Source organism: Crocodylus siamensis, chromosome 12 (assembly GCF_052110815.1).
Source record: "Crocodylus siamensis isolate JL-2025a chromosome 12, ASM5211081v1, whole genome shotgun sequence".
NCBI lineage: Eukaryota > Metazoa > Chordata > Crocodylia > Crocodylidae > Crocodylus > Crocodylus siamensis.
Window position 1 is genome coordinate 33935261 of NC_143406.1, and position 24667 is coordinate 33959927.

A 24667-nucleotide genomic window follows, 5' to 3' on the forward strand; every position below is an offset into this window, starting at 1 on the left:
TCCTCCTGGACTTAGAGCGCCACAGCTCCGCCTTTCCTAAGGGGAAAAAATGCTGTCTCACAGCCACAACACAAGAAGAAAGCAGCACTTGACTAATAAAGCCGGTGGAGTTTCACTGAGCTGGAGAAAGGTATGGAGAGGAGGGAAGGGAGAGGGTTTTTTGTGCCCATCTTAAATTTTCCCCCTGGGAGCTCAGTGCTGCCTGGCGCGGGGCCAGTCCCACAAGCAGTGTGTGTGTGGACTGGGGTTTTGGTTGCAGCCGTGTTCGTCTAAGGACATGGTCAGGCCGGGCTCTCTGGGTAAATCTGATCTCTTTTAGTAGAGCAACTGAGCAGTTGGAACAAAGTTCATCGCACGAACGACTGTGCCCCTGGAGGCTGGGGGCACGGCGACCGCACACGTGGCAATGCAACGAGGGGGTGGTGAGCGGTGACCGCCCGCAGGCGCCCCTGCAGCTTTGCGGGCGCTTTTTGCAGGGGTGCATCTGAGTCCCAGGGGTGCATGTGCACCCGCCTGCACGTCACTGATGGTTCTTGGCAAGCTTTGGGGAGCAAACACCCTCCTCCAGGCAGGGGAGTCTCCCCTGGTCTGAGACTCCAAGGAAGGAGAGAAACTAAAAGTACGGCAGGACGTCAGTGAGACTGTAAATGGGTGGAAATTAGGGAAACAAAAGGTAAAGTGGGGCTGGGGGGGTGAGTAAGGGAGGCTCCACAGTAGTAGATTTTCGAGGCAGAAAAGAGTCTGCGAAAAAGGAAACAGCGGGAAATCGGGAAGGCAAAGGGGCTTTTAAGGGAAAGCGGAGCTCTGGGGCTCCGCATCTCGAGGTGCGGTGCCGTGCGGCCCGCAGGGCCGGTCTGCCGCGGGCGCTGCCGGGGCCGCACTACAAGTCCCAGCGTCCTGCGCGGCGCCGCCCCGCCCCGCCCCCGCGCCGCGCCGCGCCGCGCCGGGCAGGAAGCGGCCCCGCAGGGCCCGGGTGGGGCCGGGCCGAGATGCCGCTGCTGGTGCGGGGGCGGCGCGTGGAGCTGGGGCGGCCCGCGGGGGGCCTGCTCCGAGCCCACCCGCACCTGGTGGTGAGGGCGGGGGCTGCGCTGGGGCGCCCAGGGCTCCGGCTGTTGTCCCCCGGCGCTGGGAGGCTTCGGGCAGGGGCGCCGGGCCCTCCCCGCCGGCGCCTCGTCCCCCTCTGCGCCCCCGCGGCGGTCCCTGTGCTCTGGCTGATGTGGGATCCGCCGGTTCCCATTTGGGAAGTGCGCTGAGCATTTCTGGTCGCCAGGAGCCCTCCCTTGCTGGTCTCACTTTCAGTCACTTTTGCCTCTGTTTTATTTTTAGGAGAAAGCAAAAGTTCTCACAAGCCAGCCTGTTCAGACGGTGGGACCCAAAGGACTTCTGTACGTCCAGCAGAGAGAGTTTGCAGTGACCACCCCTGAAGATGGTAGGTGAAGCTGTGATGACAACCTTCGATGTTGAAGCAGCAAGCAGGACGGGATCTTAGTGTCTTTCTCTTCATTAAAATAGGCTCCGTTTCCATTCTTGGATCCGACGATGCGACGACCTGCCACTTGGTGGTGCTCAGGCACACAGGTATGGTAAAGGAGGCCTGTGTTTCTCAAATAACCTGCGCCCTTTATTTCAGTTTGATGCTTTAAGCTTCCCTGGGTGCTTAGTTTCATTGTCGTTGTACTTCCCAACCTGTGTTGGCCTCAGCACTGTGAACAAAAGCTGTGCAAGACCTTTTAATCCTACCCCTGGAGTCTGCTGGGTTATTGATAATTGATGGGGTGGAATTCAGATTCCTTGCTGTAGCTACAAGTTACGCAGGAAGCAACTTACGGGTGACTACAGGAAACTGAGGGAGTGTAGGTACTCCTCGTGCCTCTGCAGGTTCATTTGTGTGATTTGAGAGAAGTCACTTAACCCCTTTTGGTGGCTTTTTCCTGTAAAATGGCCGTGCTCTCACTGCACTGATACAAAGAATAACAAAGCAACGGTGGTGGTGTTAATGGTGCTTTGCATGATGTGAGATCTGCGGTCAGGTGAACGTTTTCTCATTTTCTGCCTTTCAGGCAGCGGGGCTACCTGCTTGACGCACTTTGATGGATCAGACACAGAAGCTGAGGTGTTGCTGATCATGAGTTCAGTAAAGTCTCTTTCTAGCAACGCAGAATGTGGAAGGTCAGCTCTGCTCTGTTTCTTGTGTGCAACATTTCCCCAGGTTGCTACAGTCTTTCAGGTGGGAAATTCTAAGTGTGCTCATTAGGGACTCAGATGAAGGTAACTGCTTGCCCAATATGAGCAAGTAAACATCTCAGTAAGAAGCTGTTTCTGCAGTTTCCTGATATTTGTGTGCCTAATGACATAATACAGCTAATAACTTTCCCTTTTCTAAACTTGCTGAGAACCGTGAATTTTTTTATGTATAGATTAATTCATTGTTTTAGATTTCCTTCTAGCAGTGATTTGATATAGAGCTTGCAAATAGTCTCTTTGTAAAAACATCACTGTGTAGTCCCATGTTTATTGTCGTCTGGTGACTTTTGTCTCAAATGTGCTTAGTTTTATAAATCGCATTTTGTTTTGCAGTTTTTCCTTCCTTGTCCTAAACGGAGATTTGAGGATTTATGTAGGACTTTTCTGGCTCTCACAGTCTTTCTTAGTTGATGATATGGGAGACAGAAAACTATACAGCTCTATCCTTTTTGGCTGTTTGCCTGTATGTACCTAATAGAAGTAAAAACTGCTTAGTTGGCAGATGATGAACTTTCGCAAGTCAACTCCTTTTGAAGGGGATGCTTTTCATATGGTAAATCTTCAGCACTCTGAAAATTGGGCCCCTTCATGTGAAGTTGAGCACTCAGAACTGACAAAGGTGACTAGTCATCTTTGAAAACTTCACCCTGGGGGCAGACCTCCTGAATAAAATGTGGCTGTGGGCTGCAAATCTCCACCCCCTGAAGGGCGTGAGCTGCAGATACTTACCCTAGCTGCTTATCCCTGTCCCCAGGGGCAATGGAGAAGGGAGAGGGTAAGCACAGGTGTCAGTGAGCAGCAGGGAGGGCTGAGGTGGGCATGGGTGGCACAGCATAGCATATGTGTGTGCCACCGATCCCCTGTATTGGATCTGATCTTTTTGCGGGCCAGATCTGGGCTGTAGGCTGTTGACCCCTGAGTAAGTGGATTGTATTTACAGACACTTCCCAGAGGAGAGCCCTGCCTTATGATCCAAGGTAGTGGTGGCCAAGTCACTGGAGTGAGGCTACTTTGTATTTCGTTGACCTTTGTCCCAGTTTTTGATTTAAGGGTGTGAGTGCTTCTAAATACCATTAAACTAAGGGCTATGTGTACTCAGTGCCATGGTTTGTGCTGCTCACAATATAATAATATTATGAGCATAATATTCCCTATTATGTCTAGAGCATGGAGCCATGAGCTAATAAGCAAACAACTGGAGCATTTGATAAACAAAGGAGCCTTTTCTAATGATCATTTACATTGTGGGCTGGGGATTATAATGTAAAGCTTTTCACTTTGGGATGTCTTTTTTTTTTTTTAATTGCTGTTTCCTGTTGTTCCATCTTTGTTAGGCTGGAAGTGCACCTAGTTGGAGGTTTCAATGATGATAGGCATTTATCACAAAAACTTACTAATCAGCTTCTTAGTAAGTTCACATTTTTTCCACTCTCATGTCCAAAACCTAGAGTTCTGACTAGATTGGGGCAAATTTTGTGTGTGATCTGAATCTCCCATCATGAAACAGAAAGAAATCTGGAATCACTGTTTTTCTCCATCTGAGAACTTAAAGTATGGCATGGGATTGTGAGATTTATATCTGTGTGATGTACAGGATGGAGGATGTGGACTTTTTAAATAGCGATTTGCTCTTGGCTTGTCTGTTGGAGCAGGATATTAAGAAACAAGATGGGTGGATTTATTCCTGCCTCTGCTACTGGCAGGTTACATAATCTTGGTTAAGTGTCTTATCTGTCTTGTTTCTAAGTTTTATTCATGTATAAAATTGATAGTATCCATCTTATGGGGGAAGGGGTGTGATATTTAATCAGTGTCTTGAAATCCTCCCATGAAAGGTGTTATGTACCTTTATGCCTGTAGCATCAGAAGTGTACATGCCACTCACAGATAAACCAGAAACGCATATCCTGGCCCCAAGTGCTTTAACCTGAAGAAGCTGAGCACCTTCAGTGAATTTTGGGGGGCCCTTGGTCCTGGTTGAAACCAGTAGGAGTTGGACACACTTTGTGATTAGACAAGGACCAGCAAAGGTTGTCTAAAGGGGGTTGGGGTTGGCAGAGGAAGTATTGTGAGAGGCATCTCTGCCACTCAGCTAATGAGTCCTCCTTCCTTATTGGTGTGTGTGTGGAGGCTGGAGGATTTGACTGTGGGCTAATAGCCCAAAAGAGAGAGCCTTCTTGTTTGGCGAAGGAATTTTCGAAACCTATGCTCTGACTATATGTTCTTCAGAGAGGAGAAAAAATGGCTTTTGCTTGCATTGAAAGTAAAAAGGACAGTTAAACAGTGAGTTCTGCTGACTGTATAGTAAAGAAAGCCAGAGATCCTACAATGCTAGAGAAAGGCATAAAATGTTGATAAAAGTCTTTCTCATTCAACAAATAAGTTTTGATCCTTGCTAGCAGACAGTTGCATGCAAGGTGCACTAGCTAAGGCTTTATTTCATAAGAAGAAAATATCGAGCCATCCCTGTAAAAACGAACAAAAAAAACCCCATGCTGATTGATTATCTATGCCAGGAACAGTGGACTAGACATTTTTTCTGCTGTCAGACTGGGTTGCCCATCTAATTTATAGTACATAATGCTGACCTACCCCCTAATCTAAGTACAGTATCTGCTTTGACATGAAGCAGTTTTATACCCTGCTGTTGCTGTTGTTGCTGTAGGAGCTTTTGACCTCCAGCAAGATGATGTCCATTTAGTGACTTACTGCGTGACAGGTAAGAGACTTAATATTTTTCTACTCATAAGAAGCTGTTCAAGCCCTAAAACAATATGGGAGCGTCTTGATCTTGAGGAACATCACCAATCATATCAGTATCGGCCAATATGGGTCGTTAATAATCAGCCATTGGTATCGGCCCAAACATTCTTTATCAGCGCACCCTTAGAAATTTCTTGCTCGTGAAGTTAAGGGGTTAGGGACTTTGAGCAGAGCCAACCACAGTCCAGCACAGGAGCTCTCCTCCATGATGCCCTTCCCCAGGGCCCTTTAGTCCTGAAGGGCTGATTCAGTTTTCACCTTCTTAGGGCATGGATCTAGTTCATGTGATAATAGTATGTTATAAGTTGGTTCTACATTGTCCACACACTGTGTTTGCAATGCTTGGGCCTCTCTCTTTCCCTTTGCAATGCATGGGCCTCTCCCTGAGTAAGACTACATTAATGCTGCTTGAAAATAAATGAATATCCTGCTGGATGGCTGCTAAGATGAACATCCTGTCTGTTCTCTTTGTAATAGAATTAAATGACAGGGAGGAGAAGGACAATCATTTCCCAATCGTGTATGGAATTGGTGAGTATAGCACAACTTGGGCACTGACTGTATTTCTGATTTTCTAGTAAATGTGCTATTCTCCCAAAGTTTGCTAATGCAAGTAATACCATAAAGCACAGGATTTAATACAACTTGTTAGGACAGCACTGCTGGTAGTAGGACTTGGAGCCTGGCTCTACTTGACAGCAGTAGTTCTGCTGTTGGGGAGATGCTCCTGGCATTCCAGAAATGCATGCGTTTCATTGCCCCTGGCTTTCTTCACCTTCTTTAATAGGCAGGCAATAGAGTGCAAAGGAGCTGTTCTGTGGTGGCACCTGTTCCTTAGTCTGTCTAGAAACCAAACTTCTTTCCACTGTGCTTAGTTAATTTTTCTGTTCCTTTCTTATCTACCAACAGTGCAGCATCATTGGAACAAAACTTGGTGGGGTCTTATTTTCAAATAAGCAGTATCCTTTAAAAAATTGATTCTTAAGCAGGGTGCTTTGAGACCCTTTCAGGGGTGATGCATGTTAGCACAGGTTGATGTGCAAATTTGATTCACAAAATGGACCCAGAGGCTTCACATAGGAATCCATAGTGTTAAAACCATGCTGACCTGTTGTGGTCTTTCTGAGCTCTTTGTAACAGAAGAATTGCTCCTGTAGTAAAAAAAAAAAATAAGTGAAAACTAAGAGCATTTTTTCTCAGGTCTAAAAATGTTGAGATCTGCTGCTTTAAACTTTCCTCTGGAAGATTAGAAACCTCCCTAGGCAGCATTGTGAAAATAGAGCAAACTAGGGGCTAAATGCAACATTTCTTTATCAATGCCTTTGACATAAGTTGCTTGATTTGGCCCTGAAGTTTGCTGGTTATTGTGTCTTGGTTTTGCTTGTTTGGAAGTGTGTGTGGGTAGATGGATACAAGTCATTGGTAACTGATAACTGCTCTCCCCCCAGCTGTGAATGTTAAAACAGGAGAGATCTTCCATGCAACTTTTCCAGATAAGGGACCAGATGAGGATTTACGTTCAGCCCGTACCTTAACAGGAGCACAGGTGAGTGAAAAAGGTATAGTTTTAATGGGGTAAGAACATGACTAACGGGGGGGGAGGGGGGAGTATCAGTGGCTTATGAGCGAAATTCATGCTTTGTGCAGTGGTAGTATCATAGCCAATGAGTTTAATCCTAGGTGTGATTATTGCTAATTGAAAACTTTTCCCTTGAGGAGAAATGGCTCTGACTGATATAATGCCAGGGTGTAATCAACAACACTGGCCTTGTAAACTTTTGCTTCAAGAGCTGCCGTTTAAGTAGGGTAACTGTATGGGACAATGTAAAGTCCCGGACACTGACCCCTCTACCCTGCCACTCAAATCAGCTGTGCTGCTGCAGGCAAAGAAGGGGGCAGGGCAGCATGGTGCAGCTCTTGTATTATTATTTAGACAGCTAAGGGAGTCAGTAGCCCATTAGTGACCTGTTGTTCTTTACTCCACAGGTGTTAATCATCTCCCCTCTTTATGGTCATTCCATTAATCAAGCTAACCTATTTTAGGAGAGTTTTGCTGTCTGCTAGGGCTTCTTGTTTCACAGCTCATGCCTCTGCCTCCCTGCCCCATACCCATGATTCTCGTTTAAATTTTCACCAGCTGGCTAGAACAGGCCTTCAAAATCTGGGAGTGTCCTAGTGAAATGTGGACATATGGTCACTCTGTATCTAAGGAAAGTACTGTATTTCAGTAACAAGGCTGGAGTTTGTGCCAAGTCAATTTGCATTACAGTAGCTGCTAGAACAGGGATGGGCAAAATGGCAATCTGGCCAGTGGCTGGACTCCATTTCCCAGCAGCTCCTCTGTCAGTGTCACTTGTGGCTGGTTTCCATGGAGATCCCAGCAGTGGCGGTGCTGTGACAGCAAGGGCCCAGGGTTTCCATGGAGACTGGCCTCAGCAGTGCTGGGAGGGTGCACGGCTAGGTGGGGAACTACCATGTGGCTGGGGCTGGGATCTTGCAGTGGAGACAGTGTGGTCCAGAGCTGGGATCTGCTGCCCGCATGTCCCTGCCCAGGGCATGTGAGCAGCAGATGGCAGCTCTACCCTGGCTCCAGAACATGCTGTCACTGCTGCAAGATCCCAGCCCCAGAGCAGCTCCCCATCCAGCCCCCCACTGTCACAGCACTGCTGGAAACTGGCTGCAGCAATGTGGGCAGGGGCTGCTGGGAAACAGACTGCTGCAGGCCCAATCCGATCCACAGGTACAGACTTTGCCTGCCCTTGTGCTACAGGCTCCAGCTAAGAGCAGGTTACCTTATGGTGGGTGCTGCACAAACACCTAGAAAGATCCCTTTCCTGGAAAACTTGCATCTTAAATGTCCCCAGCAGATGAAAGGTGAGAAGATGTGGTGGTAATCTAGTTAGGAGTGGGGAATAGGGCAAAACCCACTAAATTTACTTAAGGTTAATGAGCCTGGGGACAGCTGGGAGTTTAAATCCAGCTGTCCTAAGTGTTAGCCTGCAAGATTGATCCCTACTAGAAGTTGTAGATCCCATGTATAGGATCTGCTTTCATGCAAACTCATGACAGGATGACTCTCACTTGAGAGAGGATTTATGGTTCTTGGTTACCCTTTGACCCAGAGAGGGAAGACCTTCTCCTTTCTGGAGAGTTATGGACCACAAGCAACTAGATTGCTTTTCACTCTGAGTGCTGGGTGCTCCCTGCAGGGACTGGCCTTGCAGTTGATTGGTTCACTTGCTGCTCTTGAAGGTTGAAGAAAGTCTTTCAAAGTCTGTTTTCTGTCTTTAGATGATTAATATTTATGATGCAGAGACAAAGCAACTCCATATTGGACCTTACTTCTGGATGCCTTTCCCACATGTGGATTTCTGGCTGGAGCAGGATGATGAACAGCTCTTACAGGTACCCAAGGAAACCAGTTTTTAGTTGTATCCAGAATTGCTAATATCATGTCTGAACTGGTGGCTTTTCTGTGCACTGTTGAAGGGTGGGTGTCCTATCTTGACAGTGCAGCTGGAGGGACAGCAGCCAGGAGCTGTTCCTATCCTGGGTTGACCTAGCTCACAATATTGTCTTATTTTTCAGAATCTTTCCACGTCTCCTCTGGCTGAGCCACCCCACTTTGTTTCCCACATTAGATCTACGTTAACGTTTTTAAAGGATCACCCGTTTCCACAATACTCCCTGTTCCCTGACAGAAAACCACGCACCTATAAAAAAAATGAAGAAGGGTTATGGGTACAGGTTTGTTCTGACAAGATTTAACAGGCAAATCCAGAAAGAGACCAGGAAGGTGTGGCCTTGCCAACAGAAGAGTGACCATTCTGCAAGGAGTATGTTTCTGAACTGATGCTGATTCTATCTTCTTCTGTCCCTCAACTCTGATGCTTTTCAAAACAAAGTATTTTGGCATTTACATTGCATTTGTTTGCACTGTTACTTGCAAAAGGGAGCAGCTGCTTTTGAAGTCAAGAGTTTTTCTGCCCTGATGGAGCTTCTTCTCTAGTACTTTTGGTGCTAACAGGTGTATGTAGAGGCCTCTTGAAATCTACCTTGCAATACTCAACTCAAGACAATCAGACCTGTAAAAATGATTCAGATATTTCCAAATACTTGTGAGAGCCTAAAAAGCCTTTTTGTTTTGTAAAAGGGAAAATATTCCATACTACATTTCTCCTGAAGTAACAATCTGTTAACCAGTGCTGCTTTCCCATTCTGTTAGTCATCCACAGTTTAGATAACTTAAAAGTATTCACTGCTAGTGGTAGGGCCATTGCCAGGCCAGTTCCTCACTTGTTGACCCTAAAGTGGAAGCATTGAAGTGTAACCATTGTTTCTACAGCCTATTTTTGCATTTTAACAAAAAAAGAGACAGACTGACAGAGATGTACTTAGTCCCATATTCTTCATAATTAGGTATAGTAGTAAAATAGTTTTATATGTAGCAGGAGTTTAACAGCCATTCCTGGAAATACCTTCTTTGTTACAAAAAGCTTAAAACCTACGTGAACGTAATAATCTTTATGGTATCTTGATCAAATTCTGAGTACTGGTTACAGGTGTATATCCTTAAAGTCTTGGCAATTTGTTCTGTAACCATAGCATTATTTGTTAAGCAGATGTATTTTGCTGGCTGTGACAACAGTATTTGAATAAGATCTGTATCTCTTAATTTATATTGCATTACAGCTGCCTTTGTCCTATGAAATTTTTAGTTTTGTGTATTTTTAATAATGGTGTAGTTTAACCAGTTTTGGGGTCTGTTTTTTGGTAGGAAAGATGGTATATGGACACACACCATGACTCAGTTAATGCCATCGTGCCAACATGTAGAGCTGACACAAACAAAAAGTATCCTAAAACCATCAATTGAAAAAAGGACTATAAACACTTGATGATAGAAAAAGCATGTTCACCAAATTTTCTAGTGCAATCTACTGTACATGGGCTGGTAAGTTTCCATAAAAACTTTGAAAAGTTTGGAGTTAAGAGTTTAGATAGTTTGTACATGGCACTTTCCTACCAAGACCCCAAACTGCAAGAGGGTCTAACCTGCATGAGTTTGATAGAAAAGTATGCTGAAGTATTAAAGTGCCAAAAAGGGGCTGTGTGTAAACCTTGCAACACACCAGCAATCTGAGAACCAAGTGGCAGTAGCTTGAGAATTGTAATAAAACAGCAGTAATTGAATTATGTTTTCTGAATTCAAGGATTATTTCCAGTGGTATTAAAACGTTGCAGAGCTCCTAGCCTTTTACTACTCTGCTTTCAGGTATCTTGTCTGTTCCTTCTGAACCAGAAGTTTCAATAGGAGTAGCTCCTTTCACCCTTCTCTGAGTTATGAATCGGTCATGTGATTTCTTGTAGTTTACCTTCTGCGATTTCTTTTTCCCTTACACACCTACATGCTTACTTGGTATTTACAGCTTAGCTGGTGCAACTGCTTTGAATTCAAAAGAGCTGACTTACCCTGCTTTTTTTTTTTGCAAGGAGAGCTTTGATGCCATGAATACATGTTCTTTATTGTGTTCTGGCCACCGAGTCCTGTTGTCCCTCTGCAGTGATCTAGCTTTTTCTTTACCCATCAAAACTAGCTAGCAAAACCATGAGGGGAAGACGACACAATACTTGGAACACAGAAATTACATGAGATGCTTTATCCATGTCTTAAGTACTGAAGACTCCAGCTTCCTCTTGACTCGGGTGTTGTCATCCAAATGCATACTAAAAACAGAAGCTCCTCAACTGATGTATGTGCTGTTATAATTATGAGCTAGTATGCCCTACAGCTGGATTTTTACACAAATGAGGCAAGAGTAGGTATCTTATAATTAAAAAGCTAGTTTCTGAACTTTTACTAATAACAAGTCTCAGATACAATCATTTGAAGAATTTTTATTGAAACGTTTGGGTAGTATCTAAAGTACATAACTCAATTCCAACAAAACTGCTATTTTAACCATTTCAAAATATAAAAACATTAAAAATTAATTTTGCTTTATGTTGATAATTTTTTCCCCAACAAATTTACCCATGTTAACATATGTCATTGCACCAAATAAACTGATAAGGAAGACAGGTTGACTTATGTTTTTGCACTTAAGAAAAATTGCACTCTGATTTGCCTAAATACGGGAATCAAAATTACAGCTAAATATAATTTTAAGGCTTCCCAGTTGCACAGAATCTGGGTGTCCAAGAGGAAAAGTTAGTTGGCAGTGCACTTAAAGTTGACAATTTTCCTTATAACAATATCCAACCCACTAACGCTAGGGCCAGCATGATGCTACGCAAGGTGGTAAATTACATATCTTATTTATGTAAAGGGAATGCTGGCAACAGTGTTAGCAAGTCAGTTTTGGAGGACTAGGTCAATTAATGTCTTCTACACTATAAAGTTTTTCTGGGACTTCCAGGCTATTGCAAATCCTGAAGGAGTATAGTCAAGTGACTCAGTAATGGAGAAAGGCTTAAAGTTTTTGATTCCGACAAAAGCTAGCCAGATTCTAATGGATTTTAAGCAGTCTTAGTTGATATGATTAACTTATAGAATTTATTTGGATTTGTACAATATCTACAAAATTACCATGTTAGTCAAAGTGATAGTGTAGAAACCATGAACTTGACAGGTTTTCAAGCTTTCCTAACAGGTATCTTTAAAAATACACACCAGAAAAAGACTCCGATGACATTCTATACAAAATGTGTTCAGTGAGATTTGGTTATATAAATGGCGTGCAAAGGAAAGTGTGTATAGATTCTCATCAGTGAGAGACAAGAAGTTGTGGCATGCAGAGGCACTATCACTTTCTAAAAGGCGTAGGTCAGTAATATTAGTCCCACAAGATCAAGAAACAACTCTGGACTGCGAACAGCAGTGGGAAAAACTGATGGATGCCAGTTCAGCCATTTCTATGTACACAAGTATACATCCCCTTTACTCACAATTGCTGACCATCCTTTTACTAAGAGGCAATGAATTTTTAGGGATTAGGGATAACAAAAATCCAAAATTCATCCAAGAGAACTGAGATGAATTGCAATGCAGACAGCATGTCTACCTAAGTTTGTTCTACAGTGGAGGCAAAATTGACATATACCTATATAAAGAGATGGTGAGCAACTGGCAGGTTGAATATAAATTAGAACCACTTTACAAACATTACTAGGTGCAGTTGTATGTTCACTCCTAATCCTACCTGATCAACTCCTCAAGTACTACAATGCCACCTGAATTCCTACAGTAAACATCACCTTTTGCCAAATGATTTCTTTCGGCAATGTTTACAAATAGTTTAATAAATGAGATCGCTTATTACTTTGGTGATATTAATGTGTATATGATTAAAGCAAATGTAATAAGTGTACAATAAGTGTTCGTGCCCTTCCCCAGCAGACGAGAGGGAACTTTCTCACTGATGTATTTGTGCAAAATTCCAGTTAATCATGACTTACAGTAGCTGTTACTGTACTAGCACGTGGAACTGTTGACATTTTAAATGCAACACCAACTTCCCTGTGGTAAAGGGAATGCATTTTCTGTACAAAGTCTCAAGCCACAACATCAGGGTTTTATCTTAAGCTTTCCTGTTCCTTTACTTTAATGCAGTCATTTCCTGATTTGGGGGATTTGTCACTTTGGAAATCTTCAGTATCTCTGTTTGTTGCCTGTGCCATTTCCTTTTGCTGCTCAGATTTCTCTGGCTCGGAAGCCTCTTGCTCTTGTACAGCGAATGAAGTGTGGAGCTGTTGCTCCATCTTTTCCAAGTCGTCTGTGTGACTGACTGAACTGGTCTCACTGAACCCATCAGAGCTTCTTAAAGATCTTTTAAAAAGCTTTTGACCTGTAGAAATATTTATGAATAAAAGTATTAGAGGGCAGGAAATACATAACTTAATGCATGTAGGCCAGCATTTTGAACAGTGGTTGGCTGCTGGTTTTTGCATTTGTAGCAGTGAGTACCATTTTGCCTTTGCATTATATTCACTTAAACATTACAAGCACTTCATGAGCACAGAAGAGATGCAAGTTTTTCACCTTCCCTCTGTAATGGTTTCCCCCTGCAACAGAGGCTCAGTTAAGGCTTGGTTGGAAAAGAAAACAAAAGCCAACCAACAAGGAAACAAAAACAAAACCCCAGTTCATGTCAGACAGAGCATGCCAGTAGTCATGTTAAGTCAGTTTTGAATGCATAAATATATCAGCAGCACTGTTTTGAAGGGGTTTCTAGTAATGATCAACTATGGAAAACTGGTCCAAGGCTAAAAACCAATTCTCTCTCACGGCAGAGGAAAAAAGGCAAGCTAACAATAATAAAGCCTCACCTGTTCACACTTTGCTAACCTACTGTTGTTTACTTGGTGAAAGGAAGAACCAGCTTTACTGCTGCCTAGTAGGGCTGTGCAAAGCTTCAGTAACCAAGTTGATTCAGTGGCCAAATATCCAAATCAAAATCAGGAGACCCTTTAATTTTCTTGAATCGATTTGGAGAGATTTGATGATTTGGGCAGACACAGCTTTAAAAGGCTTTTTCTATATACCAAGGTACATGGTATGAATGCTCATGAATGCTGAGATGGTGCGGCAGGGGGCTCCCCAGCGCACTCACCAGCAGACCCAGAAGTGGATCAGAAGCACTCCCGGTCCACTTCTGGGTCTGCCACAGGGTGCACTGGGGACCCTCCCCCTGTCCCCTGGCTTGGTGACTGATGCCTCCTGGGTCTGGGGGGGCACCTGGGGTCCCCCCATGTCTGATTGCCAAGTTGGGAGAGCGGGGTCTGCCACTGAGCATATGGGGGAAGGGGGGCTGCGTTCCTGTGGGGGACACTATCCGCCCCGCCGTTCATGAGTCATGCCTGGTACCTTCAGGTACGTAGGAAAAAAACCCATTTAAAGCTGTGTCTATGGCTGAATTAGCATCGAATCTTCAGATTTAGATTTGGCTGAATTGAAATTGGGACAGTGATCCAAGTTAACTAATCGAACATGGCCTGCTTCACACGCTCCAACTGCCTAGCAGACTTTTAATAGCTTTTTTATGGTACAGTCACTGACATGTCATTACTTCCCCAACACATTAGGGGTTCCACAAAATAGCCAGCTGGCAAAGCAAATTCACCACACAATAATGCATTGTTACTTTTTCTCTTCCCAAAATAGCAGAATGTTGTTTACCTATTAATTCACAAAACTGAAAAGCCTTCAATATAATCTCTGATATTATCTAGTAAGAGCCCTGGAGACTGTGACACTGCTGGTAAAGGACACCCCTTTCCCTAGTCTGCAGAGCACGACAGCAGAAGTGATCTGATTGATGCTTAGGCAAATTTGTTTAAATCCAATCTGGATTGTAATTTATGCACTGGTCATTAAAAGCAACTGATCAGGTCCTACCAAAATCAAAATCAGCACTCTAGTTTTTGATGTGGGCAGTGTACACTCCATTAAACAATAAGACAGTTTGCCTTTTATTCAAGCGGAAATTTCGATGCCTTAGCGAACTACTGGAAGTGAATTAGGGAGCTCACCTGGAAGTCTCTGCTTGGTGCGACCAGAAGTGGGAGTTGGGGGAGGTGTGGTCCCAGTCCCCTGCACTTTTGATGCATAGGTGGCTTCTGTGGATTCTAGGGAGCCTGCAAGGGAAGAGAGTCTTGTGTAAGAAGCAAAATTTTAACTGTTGACACCACTGAGCTAAATACAATTGGAAGCAGGTCACACGCCAGCTTAACACATCACTTTGAGCCAGCATCTCTCTTAATCTTCATTTAACACTCCTGCATCATCCCAAGCACACATGGAGTCCCCCTCATGCTGTACATGCCAGTCTCACATGAAGTGGTGCCATCCCACTCGGGTGCAAGGCTGTACCCTGGGCTGTGAATACAGGATGGAATGTGGACTAGAGAAAGATGCAGCGACGCCATGCTTATTTTATAACATTCTTCTACCAGTGAAGATTTCTTCCCCTGCACCAGCACAGCCCTGAAATATTTTCAGATTTTTTCTACGTTTTCCATCCCTATGACAGCAAGGTTTTGAAAGGAGATCCCACAGAAGTGGGGAAATCCTTCTCAAGAGGATCCTGGTCTTTTTCTTCCAAAGAAACCTTCCATTCTGCATTTCCTGCATCAGTGATGAAGTGCAAGTTCCTGACACAACAAAAGCCGTGTCTCCCTTTCCCCCAGTTTTCATAAATAAAGGTTGCCTTGATAATATAATGACTAGAGTCACTGGCTTACCCTCAAGCCTCTGCTACATTATGTGAACTTACAACGTCAAGGACGACTGGCTGGTACTTTACCAAGACTGACTTGTAAAAGCATCATCCGTGCATTTTTTTTGCATCAAAACAGACATGCAAGTTACAAATCAATTCAAATACAGCAATAATTTGTCCATCCACACATGTATGCAGTGAATTCCCTTCATGACTGGCTGCCAGATAGCTGTTTCAAGTATATAACACAGTCAAAAACTCAGTGGATGCATCTAAGCTTTCATTATTGCACTCTAGATACTTCACATTAAGTTTAGTACTTGGATAACAAAGTACTAAATCATAGTTTCTAGGGTCAGAAGGGACCTGAGCAGATCATCTAGTCTGACCCCCTGCCATGGCAGGAAACAGTACCGGGGTCAAATGACCCCAGCAAGATGTTCATCTAACCTCCTCTTAAACACCCCCAGGGTAGGAGCCTGCACCACTTCTCTTGGAAGTTGGTTCCAGACCCTAGCCGCCCTGACCGTGAAGTAGCGCCTCCTGATATCTTGCCTAAATCTACCCTCTGCCAGCTTGTGACCATTATTCCTGGTCACTCCTGGCAGTGCTCAGGGGAACAGGGACTTCCCCAGTGCCTGTGGATCCCCCCTGACTAGTTTGTAACAGGCCACTAGCTCCCCTCTCACCCTTCTCTTTTGGAGGCTGAACAGGTTCAGGTCCCGGAGCCTCTCCTCATAAGGCCTGCCGTGCTGCCTCCCGATCATGCAAGTGGCCTCCTCTGGACCCTCTCCATGTTGTCCACATCTCTCTTGAAGTGCGGTGCCCAGAACTGGACACAGTATTCCAGCTGCGGCCTGACCAGTGCCGCATAGAGGGGGAGGATCACCTCCTTGGACCTGCTCGAGATGCATCTGTGGATGCACGACAAGGTATGGGTGGCCTTCCTGACTGCATCCCCACACTGCCGGCCCATGTTCATCTTGAAGTCAGTGATGACTCCAAGATCCTTTTCTGCCTCTGTACTGACAAGAAGGGAGTTCCCCAGCCTGGAGGTATGGAGCTGGTTGTTCCTCCCCAGGTGCATCACTTTGCACTTGTCAGTGTTGAATCCCATCCTGTTCTCACCTGCCCACCCTTGTAACCTGTTTAGGTCTGATTGTAGCCTATTGCTCCCTTCTAGCATGCCCACATCCCCCCACATCTTAGTGTCATCAGCAAATTTGAACAGGGTGCTTTTTACCCCCTCGTCCAAGTCGCTGATGAAGATGTTGAACAGTGCAGGCCCGAGGACTGAGCCCTGGGGGACCCCACTGCCCACATCCCTCCAGGTTGAGAAGGACCCATCCACTACCACCCTCTGGGTGCGGCCCACCAGCCAGTTGGCGACCCAATTGACTGTGTGGGTGTCGACACCACAGCCCCCAGTTTCTTAATGAGAACGGGGTGAGAGACAGCGTCGAAGGCCTTCCGAAAGTCCAGGAAGACTATGTCCACTGCTACCCCTGCATCTAATGATTTGGTGATCTGATCATAGAAGGCCACCAGGTTGGTCTGACAGGACCTGCCACTGATGAACCCATGTTCGTTGCCCCTAAGCATGAAATCCCCTACTGGCCCCTCATGGATGTGTGCCAGCATAATTTTCTTGAACAGCTTGCCTAGGATCGAAGTAAGACTAACTGGCCTATAGTTTCCCAGTTCCTCCTTCCTCCCCTTTTTGAAGATGGGAACCACGCTGGCCCTCTTCCAGTCCTCTGGCACCACACCAGAGCACCACGAGTGCTCGTAAAGCTGTGCCAGGGGTCCTGCAATGACCTCAGCTAATTCCCTCAGCACTCTGGGGTGGAGATCATCCGGACCGGCTGACTTGAATACATCCAGTCCCTCCAGAAGCTCCCTAACTAGTTCCTCACTAACCCTTGGCCTAGGTGGCCTCCCCTGGGGCCTGAGGGGGGCCCAGTGGGGGGGGGGTAGCTGTTCCGGTCCCTGCCTAGGAAGATGGAGGCAAAGAAATCATTAAATATATGTTGGCTTTGTCGTCTGGTGTGACGACCAAATTTCCTAACATGTCCTGCAGGGGCCCCACATTACCCAGGACCTTCTTTTTACCCCCTATGTATTTAAAGAAGGACTTCTTATTGTCCTTGATCCAGGAAGCTAGTCCCAGTTCCATCTCTGCCTTGGCCTTCCTGACTGCCCCTCTACATCCCCAAGCAACTGCAGTATAGTCATCCCTGGTGATGTACCCTCCTTTCCATTGGGTGTACGCCTCCCTTTTATCTAGGAGACATTCCCAAATGCTTTTGGTGAGCTATGGGGGCTTGTGCGCCCTCCTGCTCCCTTTGATACTCGTTGGGATTACCTCTCTTTGGGCCTGGAGGATTGTCTCCTTGAGGAGCGACCACTCTCCTTGGACACCTGGCTCCCCTCCCCTCCGGGACCTCAGTGCTTCCTTGACTATTCTCCTTACCTTGTTGAAGTCCACCCTTCTGAAGTCCAGAGCTGCTGCCTTGCTGCAGGCCTTTGCCACCTTGTGCTGGATGGTGAATTCCAGCAGGTGATGATCACTGTCGCCCAGGTGGTTGAGCACCTGCAGCCCCCTCACCAGGTCATCTCCTGTGGCCAGCACCAGGTCCAACAAGGCGTCTCGCCTGGTGGGGCTGTGCACCTCCTGGGTTAGATGGAGGTCCTGCATTCTGGCTAAAAACCTACGTGAGGGGTCAGATCTGGCTGACTGCTCTTCCCAGCAGATGTCCGGGAAGTTCAGGTCCCCCATGACTACCACATCCTTACACTTCACTACCTCCGTGAGCTGACCTAAGAATTCTTGGTCAATGCACAGTAACTTGTGCTACTGAGTAATAGCACTAGCATATGGGTTTCTTCAGATGCTAACTGTACAGTAGCCTAATACTACTGCACAGTAGCATACTAGCATGGGTTTTGCTCAACACATTACTGCGCAGTGTTATTAGGATACTACGCAGTTAGTGTCTTGTGTAGACACACGCAGTATAATTCAGTTCTAGCCTGTCCTTCCCTAACAGATTTACACTCACTGTACAGAGTGATGAATGCCAAGGGGCATTTGAAATAGAAATCACACAGAAAAGAAAGTATTCTTTCCTCACAGTTTAACATGGGGAAAAATGCCCTTTAAGTCTCCTTGTCTTGGATGCGAATATGGTGGTGGGGTGGCAGCACTGCCTGCCCCACCTCTGCATCCCTGAACCCTCAGCCCCTGCTATGCTTGTCCCCTTTCTCTCCACCACTTACCCTTCTGCTCTGACCCACTCTTCAGCCTGGAAAGCAGGGTCAGAGCTGCCACACCACTATCACTGCTACCAGGCTGGGCTGGGGCACTACTCCATGCCTCAGGCTGGAGTGGGGCTGGAGCCTTCCAGAGTGGAGTAGGGTAAGCTGGCGTGTGAAAGTGGGGGGCAAACAGGAAAGCGGAGGCTGTGCAAGGGGAGAGAGGGGAAATGGAGGGCCCTGAGGCTATGGCGGATGGGAGGAGGTGCTGGCAGGATGTAACAAGGCCTAGCCCTGTTACTATGGGTGTGGAAGAGCCCAAACAGCCCCATACTCACCCTAGAGCTGGAAGGACTCACCAGAGGCTGAGGACCGAGGTCTGGGAACACAGTGATCCCCCCAGCAAGGGAGCTAACCTAGGGGGGAGCCCTCTAGGAGCTGATCCTCTGGCAGAGAGCAAAGCTGCTTGGAGCCTGGGGCTAGCAGAGGTCAAGCAGCCTGCAGGGAGGGGCCCTGAGCAAGCATTTGTTTGCACAAGTCCTTCAGCCCCCAAAGCCTCTGAAAAGTAAGAGGCTACTAGCAAATAAAGCCTGGGAAAAGCCTAGCAAGCCAGAGGCATGAAACCAGGGAAATGCTAAGTGGCTATTTATCTGTTTAACTCTTTGTTTCTTTTGCATTTCTTGCAAGCCCAGGGTGGTGATGCTACGGACTTAACTCAGCTGCAGCAGAGGTGAGGATCCTGAACAGTGGGCCCTTAGCTAAGGCCAACAGCAAAAATAAAAATGGTCAGCTTGGGGTGCCTGACCGAACATACCTAGCTCTGCTCTGCACAAAAGTTATCCACAACAATGTACACAGGGAAAGCATGGTGGGGAAGCAAAGGTCAAGTTGCTTGACCCCCACTGTCCCCATACTGCCTCCTCTCACAATCTGTACCCCACTGCTTCCCACCACCACTTGCCCCCCTGCCACAGATCTGGGTGGGGGGATGAATTTAAGATAGATTCCCCAATAATTAGGTTCTATACATGCAAAATTTATAAATGTGTTATGTATAGAATCTAATTATTGGGGGACCCATCTTAAATTCAGGGTCATCTTGGACTTGGGTAAATACACATTCTGGTGGCCTCAGCTGAAACATACACTACACAGCTCTAAGATGATTCTCAAGACTCTTAAGATCTCCCCATCCGCTGGTATATGCATTATAAGCATAAGACAAAACCCAGTTTTACAGCTCGTATGTCTGGAATTTATGGAGATGACATAATGAGCCCTTTTTTGTTATAAAACACAGGAAGACAACCAAATCCAGCAAGTTTCTCTAGTTTGATATGAGAGTTTTAGGTATGGAGAACTGACAGTGAGCAGGACAGGGAACAGTGCAAATTCTTTTTATTTGGTGCCAAAGGAAGTGTTGTGAAAGGTGTCTGTCTATTAGTATCTAAAGAGTGCATTTTTAATCATGCAATTCAGATATTTTAAAATCAGTTAATAAGTAGAACCCTGTAGCATTTTACAGGTTTCCACTTCCATAGCTATCACTAACGTCATACTACTGTAAATGTATTACTCTTACCTGCCGTTAAGTTAAATGTTCTTCCCTTTGGTGAAGCTTGAAATGGAGAAAACCAATTCAGCACAGAACCAACAACAGGAATCTGGCGCAGCAGCCCCTGCAGAACACGCAATGGAAAGATCATTCTGGTGACTGAGCCACCCACCAGCTTGCAAAGTAGTTCACGCACTTACTTGGACAGTCTTACCTCTTCAAGAAGTCTTTCTTCATTTGCCTTCTGCAGCTGAATTTGTGCTTCTTGTATCCCTTTTCTAACAACCTCAGTCATGTTCTCCAACAGCTAATTAAAAAAATGAAAAAGTACTGCATCACTTACACTTGAACTGGCTTCTTAGTCCTAGTCTTGACGATTACATTAAATGGAACTTCTGGACATTTTTCCAAGTTAGGCCAGCACCTGGCAAATGACACTAAAGCAAACACTCAGCATAAAATTGAATGCAGATGTCTTATCTATTAAATAGTTCTTAAGGCAGAAAACCATTCTTAAGTGAACTGCTGTCTATTCCTGTTACTTGAATGTTGTTCACCTGCATCTGGCTGTCCTCTGCATTTTCACACTACAGGGTGCATAAATGGTGCATTTCTGGTGAGGAAAACTGATAGCAGTGTGCTGTCCCTGACCATTCCCCACAGTTCAGAGGCCAAGAGGCCCTCTCTGCTTTACTACGTCCCAGAAGTCTGAGATTGTGATTACGTGCAGAAGAAGGGAAGGTGGACAGGAAGTGTGACTACAGAGTGTGCCTGGAAAAACTTTAGTTACAGATACAATACAGATCATCTCATGTGTCCTGCATATTCTCACTGACAGGATAGCTCTGATAAGCAGCACTCTTCTCCCCCTTCAAGGAAGGCAGGAGACAATCCTAAGAAAGGATGGAAATGCTACTCTGAAAATGGGAAGATTTTCCTTTTTCTCTGGAAGAATGGCAACAGCAGCATAGGGGTGCAGAGGTTAAGAACATCTCCTCTCTGCAGGTCTTAGGGCTCTCTCAGACAAACTGAAAGAGTTACCTAGTGGATCCAAAATGCTACAGATGTGGCTGGTTTTGCAGGAAGGGTAAGAATGGAGAATTGGATTCCGAGCCTCTGGTCCTATAGTCTTTGTTTAGAATCTGACTGGCTAGGATACATATAGGCTGGATCAGGAATATCCTGCAAGTACGCCTTGGCTCTGCTGACACTTCTTTCTTTGAGTCCTTTCTGAATACTCAACTACTTTCCTGCACAGACCCAACGGGGGTGCAAATCAGTTGTACCTGTGGACTAGTTCTGTGCAGAGGCCATTGATGAGGCATAGCTGCCTTTCAGTTGTGGATCTGATGGTTTAAAATATATTAATTGCTGCAGGTCTCTTGGAGCCTCAAAAAAGGTTTCTGTTGCCTTTTCCCCCTAGAGGGATCAGGAGCAAAAGTTGGTGTATGCTCATTCATGAATCTAATCACCATCTCCTACAGAAGTAGCACTACCAGTCTGTTCATCCAGACTTCTCTGTGCCCCTGTGATGCGAACACTGATGACTGCACACCTGAAGGAGAAACAGCCCTTCCTGAGACAAGTCAGGCATTCTGTATGAGCTGGAAAGTCAACAGGGCAACTGGCACACCTCTTCAAACCTAGTCTTTATTTTCAGACCAACCATCAGATCCTAATTGTGAGCATCATTAACAACCTAGAATAACCTTTTTCTGTTCTTAGGAATTGGTAACGTGCTAAAAGCAAACTGTCCATGCTAGAATTCTACATAAAAATCATGCTGGAATTATAATGCAAACTCTCCAAGGAGAGGATCCAGGCTGAGGGCCCAGATGGGAAGAAGTAAGATGCTTGTAGTGCCACATCCCTTGAACAGAAACAGTGAGAAGAGTGGCAGGAACAGACATGATAGCACTACAACAGCCATGACTAAAAGCTTCTACTGCAGAGCTGCACCCTGGTGACCCCATGAGTGGAAAGATGCAGAGGACACCTGACAGAGAATTTATTTTGTGGGTGAGGAAATAAGATCCGCAAGATTAATTAGCTGAAGTGGTAATCAATTATTCCATAATAGCAGGAATTTTTCAATACCAGGAACATTTTATCTTTACTCCCATGGCAACCACCTTCCTTAATGCAGATTTTAATCCAAGAACTCCATTAGATTAGACATTAAGGGTAGCACCCAAAGCTTCTCAGGTAATCTTGTACAAGCATCAAGGAAGTGTCCTTGAAATTAACATACTGTAATGCCCATTTCCAAGCTGATGTTTTAACAGATAACTAGTGGAAACCTTCACAGCTGCACTAATGTCAGTGAAGTTGCAAGAATTTACGCTAAAAGGTGGTCTCAACTCCCTAGATGTAGAAAAAAAAAAGTTTCCTTGGATGGTTTAAACTCTTTGGCTCACTGTATGGTTGAATGAGTCCAGAGATTTTACAAGAATCAGACCACCGGGAATAATTCTCACAAACTTGATGTAAATCGCTCTAAGTTAAGCATATTGCTTAAGTGTCATTTTTTTTTCAAAAAATGCTCTGAAACCAATATATAAAGAAAACCAAGATAAAAGTCTCAATTTCAATACATACTCTAGAATTTTCTTCAATTTCTCTGCCTGTTGCTGCAATAGTTTCTACCAGCTCAGACACATCCAGATCCTCAGTTACCATGCCAATATACACACAGTTTTTCTCCCCTCCAAATTCTGGGCCTGGAAGTAGAAGGAACAATTTCTTTATTTTTGCTGACAATGGACAAATCTTTCACGAGAGGGACCACACTCACAATAATGTGTCTGGGAATCCCAACACTTAAGCTTTTAACTTTGCATATACCTCATTAATAAAAGCAAAAATTTAGTGCTTGGCATTATATTTTTCTTACTGAAAAACCACATCTAAGATTTAATGAGAAGAAACAATAGATATTATATACAACTGTATACCTATAAAATAAAAGGATATATTAAAAGGGTCACAACACCACCTAACATGAAAAATAAGAGCTGAAATGTAGTGTATTATCTGCTATTGGCTTGTCATCTTACAGCAATAATGGTATGGAGATAATCAGCCAAGGTCTACCTGGAAATTCCTGGATTGCACCCAAGAGCCTACCATATCAACCTACAAGGAATCTGAGGATTTCACTGGGATTTTGTATCACTAGTGTAGTGTTCTAAGAAATTGCTTCTTTACTGTATTCATACATGGCATCACCTAGGTGATTTTCCCTTTAAGGATTAAAAATATTAGCCTGGCTTTAAAAAGAATGAGACTAGAAACCACTAATGCACCAAAAGTGCATCTCACCAGCATTCTTACCAAGCATTCAAATGACACCCTGGTTGTAGTGCAACTGAGATTATTTTATGTTATGGCAAAAGGCACCTAAACTATCTAACCAAGCTGTGGAATGCAGTAAACAGCCAACAGTGGGATCAGTTTGAGTCTAAGAGAAGATCAATCAGAACTTCATCAACTTAAATATCACAGCATTTAGGCTTTCTGGGAAGGAAACACTGCTCAGGTTAATACAATCCTGTTTGTCTAGTGCATCTAGTTCACAGAAGTAGTTCAGCCACCCACACCTGTTGTTGACAAATGGAACTAGTTTTTCATTGACTTCTTAGTCCAAGCAAGGTCTTAGTCTATGGAACCAAGGCTATGGAACCAAGAAAAGAAGTTCTAGAAACTTGTCTATGTTTAGAAGTTTAGGACTTGTAGTAACACTCATAACAAGGAAAACAGAAGAAGTCAAGAGAGCATTAACTTGACTGGAAGTTTTTTAAACAGTATATTTACCTAAAGAAAAGGAAAGATCTGATTCCAGCTCACTTAATTTTTTCAGAAGTTCAGTGTTAATTTTCTCCAATTCTTTCTCCTGCTTGTCATCATTCTTCCCATCACCTCTGTAGTCATATCTTTAACATCAAGACAGAGGACAGCACAGTTTTAGTTTACATTACAAACAAAACATGAGCAATCTATGCTTTTAGCATGTTTCTACAAACTAATGTGCTACCTGAAGTCAAAATACTCAAAGTAACCAAATAAAGGAAGTACAGTAACTGAGCTTTTGCAGCTGAAGGAAAACACGTGGATACAGAAGTTTGTTGCAGTATCTTTTGGAGAGTTCAGCATTAAATACAGCTCAGTTTTTTGAACAAATGGAAAACTTTACAATACGTGCCAAGAAATGATCAACACTTGTATTTGCCAAAGACAAATGAATTCCATTATTTTTTTAAAATGCGCCGTAATATTAAGCCAAATACAGTGGGATGCATAAAAGGACTTGAATACAACTGATTTACAACAACGCTTAAATGTTAGGGTTGTCAACCCAGTTATTTTGCAAAGCAAATCTTTAGCCAAGTTCCAAACGTGTTGAATACCCAATAAAAAAAAAGAGTCACAAAACACAGATGATATCTTCAAGAAAATATAGTTCAGTCACAAATCAGTATAAGAAAATTTGAGCTGTGCCATAAGCGAAATTCTACAGGCCCAAAGGATGCATTAAAATGAGCAAGGTTTTAGAAGACTAGAACTAGTGAGCAGGGTTTTAGTCTTCTTTACCAAATGCATTTTTTAGTCAAATCTCATGAGGAAAACATCA

General features: G+C 44.5%; 2 protein-coding genes and 1 pseudogene across 5 annotated transcripts in view; 2 read left to right on the plus strand and 1 right to left on the minus strand.

Moving 5' to 3' along the window:
• Positions 1-928: 928 nt before the first annotated feature.
• On the plus strand, positions 929-10205 carry NTAN1 (N-terminal asparagine amidase). Of its 3 annotated transcripts, none has more exons than XM_090024322.1 (10): positions 929-1070; positions 1327-1429; positions 1513-1578; positions 2061-2169; positions 3579-3652; positions 4910-4963; positions 5485-5538; positions 6456-6553; positions 8299-8412; positions 8596-10205. In XM_090024322.1, exons 1-10 carry the CDS (start codon positions 990-992, stop codon positions 8773-8775), a joined length of 933 nt encoding a protein of 310 aa, XP_089880448.1. In that variant the 5' UTR covers positions 929-989; the 3' UTR covers positions 8776-10205. The 3 variants fall into 3 exon arrangements, with proteins under 3 accessions (XP_089880448.1, XP_089880450.1, XP_089880449.1); XM_090024324.1 differs by having other exon boundaries at positions 8321-8412; XM_090024323.1 differs by having other exon boundaries at positions 948-1001.
• Positions 6643-6722, plus strand: LOC149854882 (U4 spliceosomal RNA; annotated as a pseudogene).
• A 685-nt stretch (positions 10206-10890) lies between the features above and the next one.
• Positions 10891-24667, minus strand: part of PDXDC1 (pyridoxal dependent decarboxylase domain containing 1) — a 60884-nt gene continuing 47107 nt past the window's right edge. For both annotated transcript variants that reach the window (XM_090024320.1, XM_090024321.1), the window contains 6 exons: positions 23851-23969; positions 22636-22757; positions 20252-20344; positions 20065-20161; positions 14539-14643; positions 10891-12854 (listed from right to left, as the gene is read on the minus strand). In XM_090024320.1, coding sequence (XP_089880446.1) covers positions 12583-12854; positions 14539-14643; positions 20065-20161; positions 20252-20344; positions 22636-22757; positions 23851-23969 — 808 coding nt within the window. In that variant the 3' untranslated portion in view covers positions 10891-12582. The remainder of the gene's footprint in view (positions 12855-14538; positions 14644-20064; positions 20162-20251; positions 20345-22635; positions 22758-23850; positions 23970-24667) is intronic.

Excerpts from the sequence above, each read along its gene's own strand:
- NTAN1 (XM_090024322.1), top strand. The coding sequence starts at position 990 with ATGCCGCTGCTGGTGCGGGGGCGGCGCGTGGAGCTGGGGCGGCCCGCG. Across the intron at positions 1,430-1,512 it reads AGTGACCACCCCTGAAGATG|GCTCCGTTTCCATTCTTGGA; the intron begins GTAGGTGAAGCT and ends TCATTAAAATAG. Across the intron at positions 4,964-5,484 it reads AGTGACTTACTGCGTGACAG|AATTAAATGACAGGGAGGAG; the intron begins GTAAGAGACTTA and ends TCTTTGTAATAG.